We start from the raw sequence: 11122 nt of genomic DNA on the forward strand, positions 1-11122 counted from the left end.
TAAAATTCATAAGGCCCATCCTATTTTGTATTATTATATTTTAGTTTGAGTGAACTTGGAACTTAGTTTTTCCCGGCTAGTGACAATTATCGGGTGGTAAAAACAATGGTCCCAGGGCTGAATTCTCACCTGGCGGTGAGAAACACTGCCTTACCTTAATTTCTAGAAATAATGCCCATAATAAGTTTTGAAATATTATTTTCCATTCCTTTACCTTTTATGCTAAAAGAGTATAAATAATAAAGTGAAACTCACACCTCAATATTGTTCTATTATTATTTATTTGAGCATAAACTAAATCTTTGGTGGCGAATTCATAGCTTGCAGCTCATTAACGTGCTCAATTTTGTGAGAATTCGTTTCATCGTGAAGGGATACTTTTGAGCCAAAGTGCATTCCACTCGGTATTTTGTTTTCCGACTTTCTAAATTTTTAGGGTTTGACACAGTGTCACATTCTGCACTTCAATAACGATAGGTTGTGTTTGGTGTGCTGTTTTCGCCTTAGAGATATATACGAAATTTTAATCAATAATTATCTGATTTAGGCCTTAGAACCTACAATTATAAGATTACGGCCTAGAAAGTGTTTTGTTTGCAAACGCCCATCTGGAGTCACGTTTACTATACCATTGCTTTGACCGTCCAGCTTAAAAGAGCGCACCGTTTTTAATGGATTTATGCTGAACCTTGCGGCGCGGAGCTGCTAAAATGGATGCCCTTATATTTGTCGCAACCAGATGAAGTGCTTTTAACTGCAATTAAAAATATATTTTTGTTATAAAAAGTTCTCGGAGAGATCACACTTACCAATTAGCTTTAAACTGGTTGGTGGCAACTGTATAACCTTCCCGGGATTTAGGGCTCGTACTCGGCTCAATATTAAATCCTCACTTTGGTACTCAACCTCTGAAATTTTTATTTTGGAATTTTTATCCTAGCCAATCAAATTTAAATATTATATACAATATAATAAATATAATATAATATATAAATATAATATATATAATATAATATATAAATAAATAATATATATAATATAATATATAAACTACTACATATAATCGCTTAAGAAAGTGTGCATGTGTATATGGGCACTGGTTGTATGCTCTGTATCTGTACCTGCTTGATAACTCAATCGAGCAGGCTCATCGAAGAACATTTTGATATCCGTGCACATTGCGGGCATAGAGCTAAGTTTTCTTAACTCTAGGCAGTATCTCGCGCACGCAAATGCAAAGATAGTAAGTTAGACTCACCTGTAGCCGTGAATTTGTCTAAGATTTCAACAGCCTGAGGTTGGCTGACTTTCCAGAAGATTTTTATGTTTTGCAAGGTACCTAATACCATGGGAGATAAAAAAAAAGACCCCACAAGGTGGCGGGCATTATGGCTCTGCAACGAATGCGGATCAGAGTGCGAATCTCCATCCCCTAAAGGGAAACTACGTGTAAGTCCACCGCGTCGTGGGTCACTATTTCAGCCTTTCCGATTACCGGATTGTTTAAATAGTACTTTTACTACGATCGTGCTGGTCCCCAGTCTGTGGGCTGTAACATCGCCCGAACATATGGCTTGGAATGCCAAAAATATTACTTATTATCAGCCGATAAAGGAAAATTAACTTACTTACACTTAAGCTGCTTCTGTCTAAGAGGAAGAGGTTTTCGTTGGTGTCGAAGAGCCTGACGATCGCCTCGATTTGGGTTCCACGCTCAATACGGTCCCTGCTAGATACTTCAATGGCACCAAAGTTGGACAGAAGGTTGGGTTCGTTCATCAAACAACGGTCGGTCAGATCAAGACGCACATGGCCAAAACGCAACTGCTTCAGTACTAGTATGCGGGTCCTCTCATTGTATTCAACATGAACAATGCCTCTTTCAGAAAGCACTATCTACATGTATCCACTACCCTGAGCGATAGGAATGTGCTCTCTGTGGCCACAAGCAAGAAAAATGTTGACAAGGTCTTTCGACAATATTGTTCTATTAACCGCGTTAAATTAAAGTTCGTTTTCAATGGTTACTACGTGCTTACTAAACTTGTATTAGGCTGCTAAAGAAAATAAAAATATATAAGTTTCAAGGTAAATTCATGGAGACAGGATAACCCACATTTTTAATTCCGAATGGAGGACGTTTCGAATAAATTTTCTGTTGTGCAAATATCTTGTCTATGTACTGGGACACAGTTCCCTTTATGGAGAAATTGGTCGCTACGTCGCTTAATGTCAGGATGAAAAGATCGCGTTTCGGTAAGCTTACATCGTGAATATACTCCAACTCAGAAATTTAAAGGTGTGGAATAATGTCCTTGTAGTAGCGCTCGTTATCAACGGTAAACTCCCAATCCAGCCGTAGAGCGCTGACATTCATAACCCGCCGATTATTTGCATCCTCCACTTCTATCTTAACTTCAAACTGGTTCGCACTGTTTTTCAAGAACACAAGTGAGGAGTGGTGTTTCAGTGGACAGAACTGACACAGGTTGTGGCTAACATAGAGCGTTAGGAATCGCGGACGCACGCAATGCACCTTAGTGGTCTCGTACGATTGACGCATTGCCGGGCTAAATGAGGCTAGGGTGTTACGCATTCGATAAGTAAATTCCTGAGACGGTTAGGGGTCAGAAAGCAGATCTGCGCAAGATAAACAATTTTCTTGTTTTTCTTTAGCGCGACCTTGACGGCAGTGTGGGCTGCCAGCTTCCATCATCAAGAAACTTCTGGGACACAAAAAAAGATCGAGCGCCATTGATTTCAGTTGTGACCACTTGAGACTACCAGGCGTAGTTGCAGTTTCAATGCTTTTACACTGTTAACATCGTAGGGTAATATCACAATATTAGGAATTAGATTTAGCTCTTCAAATATCTTAAGCTCAGCTTGTATAGACAACAGCGATATATATAAAGTATGATTATGAATATGTTTAATATATATGCCTGGTCGTAAATTGCTGAAATCATCTATTATAATACACAAACAAGGAGGCTTAAACATAATTTTTTTTAATAAATAGCGAAATAATGTTCAGATTTGGAAAATCTTTGATAAATCGATAGATATTGACAAAAAAAATGTAATACAAGGTCAAACCAAGACATACACTATAATATTATAGACGCCACATTTTTCGGGTTTTGTGGGCGCTAGAATGGTCGTGGCCGGATTAATACTAGGGGCAAGTTGCAGTGACATCTTTTAAATACGTATTCTTAAACACAACTTTCTAACTCTTTTAGTTCCCGAGATTTTCGACTTGCTGGTTTTTCGGGTTTTGTGGACGTTAGAGTAGGCGTGGCTTTATCGGAAAAAAACAATTGTATAAGGGGCATCATAAAAACCTAGATGCTTAATCCGAACTTTCTAGCACTTATAGTTACCCAGATATCAGCTTTTCCAGAAAATGCAAAAACCGTTATTTGAGCTTGGTGTGCGTAAGAGTGGGTGAGGGATAATGCTACGCTGGCATCTCAATAAGGTGCATACTACAGAAACAAATCAAAAGGCTTAAATCCGAGACTTGTCAAGAATATGAGAGATTTACATTATATATAAGTATAATAATAATAATTAATATAATACTATTTATATTACTGTAATGTAAGTTTATTAACAGAAAAAACTATTTTCATTTAAACTGCTTGAAATTGATGACAATGCCACCGGCACAAATGGTGTTTTGGTTTTAAATTTGTTAGCATTTGTTGTAGAAGGTTGCAACCATGAGCATCAGGGAATTCACTATCTAATTTAAACTCACCTTGGTAAGGAAGAAGTTATTTGAACTAACCACTGACAACTTAATATAGGCCCAAAATACTTGATTCCTGCTTAGTTCCACAACCTGATGACAATAACATTCTTGGTCTCACGCAACAAGTTCAGCTGAAAGGAAAGCGAGTGAGACTTTGCTGGACTATTTAATGTGAATGCATAAAATAACAAAAAAAAATTTTAATTCACAGGAGACTGAAATGACAAGAGAAGGCACTAGTCTCACAAGCTTTCAATGTACCATCAGCCTATTTTTGACTGTCCAGACCATGCTGCCAGAAATCCCATACAAATTAAAGGAATTTTACTCTGTTTACCAATTAATAAGAATTATGCTACCAACAACCAGCTCCAAAACAATTTTTATACTCGTCACTCGTAGAGTAAAAGGGTATATTAGATTCGTTGAAAAGTATGTAACAGGTAGAAGGAAGCGTTTCCAACCCTATAAAGTATAGTCGAGTCGATTAAACCATGTCCGTGAATCCGTCCGCCCGTCTGTCCACACGTCTGTCTGTCAGTCTGTCTGTCCGCCTGTCTGTATGAACGCTGAGATCTCAGGAACTATTAGAGATAAAACGTTGAGATTTAGCATGAAGATTCTTGAGCGCTGACACAGCGCAAGTTTAGTTCAGCATCCTTACACGCCCGCTCTATCCCTCACAAGTCACGGAAAACTAAAATTGCTGAAATCTCAGAAAGTATTGGAGCTAGAAAATTTTGATTAAGTATACACTTGAGATGTCAGCACATCTAATGGTGGTACCAATATCCACGCCCACCAAGCTCGAACGACGGTTTTCGCTTTTTATAGAAAAGCTGATATCTTGGAAACTATAAGTGATAGAAATGTGGGATTAGGCATGCTGTTTTTTATGATGCCGCAATGCTTTTTTCCCCATCTAGCCACACCCACTATAACGAGAAAAACTGTGGCATCCACATTATTATAATTTATATCTGCGTTTGACATTGTATAAACTATTTTGGTCAATCTCTATTGATTTACCATAATTTTTCAAATCGGAACATTATTTCGCTATTTATAAAGTTTTTTTTGACAAAAGGTGGCGCTTTGTGAATTCCCACTACCAAAATGAATATTTTAAAATTGTATAAAACTGTAACGGGTATCTTATAGTCGCGGTACTCGACTGTATTTAGAACCAACTAATACATGTTTTCTTATTGACAGTAAAGTCACTTCCTATGTGATATCAAAATTTCACAATTTGAAAACTTTTTTCCACATGCTCTAATCTGCGTTAAAATCTATAGTAAATAAATGATTAATCTTCGCATTTATTTTGTATTATTATATTTTAGTTTGAGTGAACTTGGAACTTAGTTTTTCCCGGCTAGTGACAATTATTGGGTGGTAAAACAATGGTCCCAGGGCTAATTCTCACCTGGCGGTGAGAACACTACCTTACCTTAATTTCTAGAAATAATGCCCATAATAAGTTTTGAAATATTATTTTTTTGCATTCCTTTTACCTTTTATGCTAAAGAGTATAAATAATAAAGTGAAACTCACCTCAATATTGTTCTATTATTATTTATTTGAGCATAAACTAAATCTTTGGTGGCGAATTCATAACGCAGGTCATTAACGTGCTCAATTTTATGGGAGAATTCGTTTATTCGTGAAGGGATACTTTGAGCACAAAGTACATTCCACCGGTATTTTGTTTTCCGACTTTCTAAATTTTAGGTTTGACACAGTGTCACTAAAATGTATTGCACATTCTGCACTTCAATACCGATAGGTAGTGTTTGGTGTGCTGTTTTCGCCTTAGAGATATATACGAAATTTTAATCAATAATTATCTGATTTAGGCCTTAGAACCTTACAAATATAAGATTACGGCCTAGAAAGTGTTTTGTTTGCAAACGCCCATCTGGAGTCACGTTTACTATACCATTGCTTTGACCGTCCAGCTTAAAGAGCGCACCGTTTTTAATGGATTTAAGCTGAACCTTGCGGCACGGAGCTGCTAAGTGGAATCCCTTATATTTGTCGCAACCAGATGAAGTGCTTTTAAAAGTGCAAATAAAAGATATATTTTTGTTATAAAAAATTCGCGGAGAGATCACACTTACCAATTAGCTTTAAACTGGTTGGTGGCAACTTTATTACCTTTCCGGGATTTAGGGCTCGTACTCGCCTCAATATTAAATCCTCACTTTGGTACTCAACCTCTGAAATTTTTATTTTGGAATTTTTATCCTAGCCAATCAAATTTAAATATTATATACAATATAATAAATATAATATAATATATAAATATAATATATATAATATAATATATAAATAAATAATATATATAATATAATATATAAACTACTACATATAATCGCTTAAGAAAGTGTGCATGTGTATATGGGCACTGGTTGTATGCTCTGTATCTGTACCTGCTTGATAACTCAATCGAGCAGGCTCATCGAAGAACATTTTGATATCCGTGCACATTGCGGGCATAGAGCTAAGTTTTCTTAACTCTAGGCAGTATCCGCACGCAAATGCAAAGATAGTAAGCTAGACTCACCTGTAGCCGTGAATATGTCTAAGATTTCAACAGCCTGAGGTTGGCTGACTTTCCAGAAGATTTTTATGTTTTGCAAGGTACCTAATACCATGGGAGATAAATCAAAAGGACTCCACAAGGTGTCGGGCATTATGGCCCCGCAACGAATGCGGATCAGAGAGTGCGAATCTCCATCCCCTTAAGGGAAACTACGTGTAAGTCCACCGCGTTGTGGGTCACTATTTCAGCCTTTCCGATTACCGGATTGTTTAAATAGTACTTTACTACGATCGTGCTGGTCCCGTCTGTGGGCCGTAACATCGCCCGACCATATGGCTTAGAATGCCAAAAATATTACTTATTATCAGCCGATAAAGGAAAATTAACTTACTTACACTTAAGCTGCTTCTGTCTAAGAGGAAGAGGTTTTCGTTGGTGTCGAAGAGCCTGACGATCGCCTCGATTTGGGTTCCACGCTCAATACGGTCCCTGCTAGATACTTCAATGGCACCAAAGTTGGACAGAAGGTTGGGTTCGTTCATCAAACAACGGTCGGTCAGATCAAGACGCACATGGCCAAAGCCCTTGTAGATTGGTTTTACGGATGTCCCTGCGGAAAACTCCAAGTTAGAATAAAAAGGAAGATGAGAAGATGAAATAAACCGACTTACCATTTGTATTAGTTACATATGTTGACCTCCAGTGTTAATTTAATTGATTTCACCTAAATATTGGCAAAAGTACGCACGGTTGTTTTAAGCGCGCTGCATTAGCTGCGTAATTTTTTGCCAACACCAGTAATGCCGCGCATAAATTCAGTTTTAAATTATAATTTTGGATGCTACTTGCTAAAAATAGAGATGGACAAACATTTAATATCCGGGAAAACATGCAGTCTCATTATTTTTCAAGTATCTACCGCCTTAATACGAATTATATTTTAATATATCATCAGCACACTGGTGGCTAGAGTCTGGTCTGCAAATATTTATCATACAAGTACATTATCTGATTAACCTGAAACGTGTTACAACATATTATGGGTACATATGGGTTTGTCTTACAACTCAGTCCATAAAAAAATGTATAAAAACTGTTACGGCGAGAAATAGAAAAAGGAAAATAATTGATTCTTACTATTGCAGGAGATCCACGGAAATATCTTCTAAACGAACACCGTCCACCATTTAATACAATTATTTCAGAAAAAAATTAAAAGTTTTAATATAAATTCGGCTCAATCTTTTAACTATAACTTATATTTAAAGTATCACAAATATGTCGTTCCACAGATTTATATTGCCATCCCAAACTATTCCATAATGACCGGGCTTGTATGGAGCGAGCTGACAAAAATATTTCTAGTGGAGATAAAAATTTAAAATTCTAGAAAAATGTGATAAACAAAGTAAACAAACTCTAGATCGTCAGACCAAATTTTTAAGATATAATTATGATAGCATATTAATAATAACACGTACAGATCAAAACATATATATTAAAAACTGACTTTATTTTGGGTGGTACCTTTCGTTGTTATGAAAGGATCCCATAAAAGAAGTAGACGATTGGGTAGGTGTTCATTTGTTTCTACTGAGAAATTTTTCTAGCATGCTGCAAACGAAATGTTCTTATTCCTTAACTCCACAGCATCATCCGATAACTTATTAATCGACACCAGAGCGTGTTTAATTATGAAGTCTTTCAACATTAATGTTGTATCCCGAACAGAGTGCTTTCAATATTGTTTCAATAAGGGTTTATCTAGGCCGGTAATTTCCGAAGATAACACGGGATAACTGAAGAATCATCTTGCAGTGTTTCCACGTATGAATATAAGGTAACACTTCTGAGGGGTAACAAACAGTCGGTAGAAATCGTGTGTCATTTTTGGATCACCCTAGTCTTTCTAGATGCCGACTTAGCATATCATGCGGTCGGTCTGCCGACTAAGTTCCCTATTTCGTACAGCTAAGTTCCTCAGTTCTGTTTTATAATTACTTACTCCGACTATCGCCGTCATATTATTTGCAATCGCCCACTGAGCTCAAGACCAGGGGTATAGGGGGGCAGTCTCCCTCTCGACATAAACTTCATTTTACACATCATCAACCACCTTACCAGTGACACACACCTGGGAGCAGCAGCCCGGCCGCCAATTCCCAACTATCTTGACACTCACTACTACTCAGCAAGCACCCTACTGGTGCCACCTCATCAGCCTGATCTGGAGCAGCTTTGCCACCGGACAACCGACTATAAGATAACTGGCGCCTAACGAGCAAACTAAACTAGCGACCTTCAAAATTTTCAAGAGTAACATGTAAGTGGGCTGATTAATTAGTTTACGGCTTCAACAAACATACACAAAATTGCATACAATAAAAAAGAAAAAAAATATATAATAATAAAGCTGGAATTGTGACCTGCAGCACTTATAAAATTCTTTATTTTTAAAAATATATTTAAATAAATTAAATAAATACAAAATATTATACTATATTATATATAATATTAAAGTGTAATGCCAGCCGAACAGAAGATTCGGCTTTATGTATTGAACCTCGTATGAATTAGGTGGTTCAAGTTTTTAATGAACTCTCCAGGTCCGTATAGAGAAATTAAAAAGGAAGTCGTGAGTGATAGTGAAGAAGAAGAGATCCGGGGTTTTACACCAAGACAGGCTCAAATCAAAGAGAAAGGAGACATAATGAACGCAAGCGAATTGCAAAACATTATCCAGGGCGACATAGCGCAACAGGCTAGGCTCCGAGCAGAATTTGAAGCTCAAATCACTTCCGTTAATATACCAAAGAGTCTAAGTACAGCCAGGAGCACCCCGATGCGATATACCGCTCCACGTAATAAAGTCAGTACCAGATTTTAACGGTCAGCAAGACGAGGCAATCTGCCACGACACATACGAACTCTACAAACCTTATCAGGGCAACTATGCTTGGGCTTGAGCGACCCGCCAAAGTGACCAAAGCGTCATGCCATACATACTATGACGAGGTTGAGCGTAGGCTAACCCTCGTCACGAATAAAATTGTCATGTCCCACGACATTGAAAGAGCCACACTGCTCAACAATGAGGTAAGGGCGGACGCTTTACATGTGTTTATCTCAGGCCTAAAATAACCTAAGAGCAGTCGTATTACCGTAAGACTCAGTACCCCGTTCCCGATAAACAAGGAAAAGATGTGTTTATCACAGGCCTAAAAAAACATGAGAGCAGTCGTGTTCCCGTAAGCGAAACGAAAATAACCCCCATTATTAAAAAATACCAAATAAGAACTAACAAAATGGTTCTGGACGGAAGCCAGAGAACTGGGCCGACCGTGGCAATCCACGTCAGGCAGCAGACCCCATGGAATGGAACCTATCGTCTTCTAAGTCCAAGCAACAGCCACATTTTAAACAAAACAAAAATCACAACCTCAAAATATGCAGGCAAAAAATACAAAAAGACTCAACTCGTCAGATAGCATAACTGATCAAAGGCGCTCCGGTAGCCGCGCTGAGCGCAATCGAAGACGACAGCGACTCGGCCGACTCCCATGACCTTCTCCTTTTAGAGGGCGGTCCCGGCTACGGTTCATCGAACGACGGTTGGCTGGGAGAACTTCAAAAATTCTTATTGATACAGGGGCAGCGAAAAGTTATATAAGGCCCGTAAAGGAGCTTAAAAATATAACGCCAGTAGCTTCACCGTTTCGGGTGAATTCAATTCACGGGTCCAACGGCATACGTGTGTTCAAAAAGTAAGGTGACTCTTCAAATTTCGCGAATTTCAAATTTTTCGATTATCGAAACCTTTTAGAAGTTATACGAGTTGTGTTCAAAAAGTAAGGTGACTTTTCAAATTTCAAATTTTTCAAATTTTTCGATTATCTTCAGTTTTGGGAACAAGAAAAAGTCACATGGGGCCAAATCCGGTGAATATGGTGGCTGAGGCATTATTGTGGTGTTGTTTTTGGCCAAAAAATCCAAATCCTTTGATCCATATTTTTCGATAGCAAAAAATCGCCGAGCTCGCAAAACAACTTGTAACTTTACGCCTCTCACAACCAAACAAAAGAGGAGGTTCCATTGAAACTTGGTACAGATGTTAGGGAAGAGTGTACCAATATAACAAAACAAAAAAATCGGTAATCGAAAAATTTGAAATTCGCGAAATTTGAAGAGTCACCTTACTTTTTGAACACACCTCGTACATAAAAAGTTCCAAATAAGTGTCTTGGAAACCACTTCCCCATTTTTTCATATTAGATTCCCTAACAACATTTGACGGGATCATAGGATTCGACTTGCTAACGCAAGTGAGAGCCACCCTCAATATGCAAACTAAAAAAATGTTGTATGGTTCCGTGTCTGAGGACCTGCAGTTTCTTGATTGCGACAATGTAAACTTTACCAACATAAACTCGTTCCAGAGTCAGTAAAAAAGAAGTTTATCAAAATGATAAAAAAAGGTCTAAAGTGTTCTCCGACGCAACTTAAACTTTGCCGTACAACACAAATGTTGTGACAACTATACAAAATGAGGATAACAACCCAGTGTACTCTAAAACGTACCCACACCCAATGGGTGTCGCAGAGTTCGTTAATAAAGAAATAAAAGACCTACTGAAGTCTAATATTATTACCCCATATTACTACCGTATAATAATCCAACATGGGCGGTCGATAAAAAGGGGTCAGATGAGACAGGTGGTAACTGAACAAAAAAAAACCATTCCTGATAAATACCCTTTGCCAAGTATCGAGTTAATACTGGCAAACCTTGGCAAGCCAAAAATTTTACAACTCTA

At 37.8% G+C, this 11122-nt stretch overlaps 2 protein-coding genes and 1 pseudogene across 2 annotated transcripts; all 3 read right to left on the reverse strand.

Annotated features, from left to right (window-relative positions):
* Nucleotides 1–294: 294 nt before the first annotated feature.
* On the reverse strand, nt 295–4051 carry LOC108118121 (annotated as a pseudogene).
* Nucleotides 4052–5644: 1593 nt separating this feature from the next.
* LOC121530412 (nuclear pore membrane glycoprotein 210-like) lies at nt 5645–6434 on the reverse strand. Its single transcript, XM_041819450.1, has 3 exons — nt 6330–6434; nt 5884–5982; nt 5645–5818 (listed from the first exon to the last, which is right to left on the reverse strand). The coding sequence occupies exons 1-3, from the start codon at nt 6418–6420 to the stop codon at nt 5778–5780; spliced, it is 231 nt and encodes a 76-aa protein (XP_041675384.1). The 5' UTR covers nt 6421–6434; the 3' UTR covers nt 5645–5777.
* Nucleotides 6435–6449: 15 nt separating this feature from the next.
* On the reverse strand, nt 6450–7190 carry LOC121530411 (nuclear pore membrane glycoprotein 210-like). The gene is made up of 3 exons (XM_041819446.1): nt 6980–7190; nt 6704–6917; nt 6450–6644 (listed from the first exon to the last, which is right to left on the reverse strand). The coding sequence occupies exons 2-3, from the start codon at nt 6848–6850 to the stop codon at nt 6483–6485; spliced, it is 309 nt and encodes a 102-aa protein (XP_041675380.1). The 5' UTR covers nt 6851–6917; nt 6980–7190; the 3' UTR covers nt 6450–6482.
* Between the last annotated feature and the right edge of the window lie 3932 nt (nt 7191–11122).

Source organism: Drosophila eugracilis, unplaced genomic scaffold (genome assembly GCF_018153835.1).
Source record: "Drosophila eugracilis isolate 14026-0451.02 unplaced genomic scaffold, ASM1815383v1 contig_1476, whole genome shotgun sequence".
NCBI lineage: Eukaryota > Metazoa > Arthropoda > Insecta > Diptera > Drosophilidae > Drosophila > Drosophila eugracilis.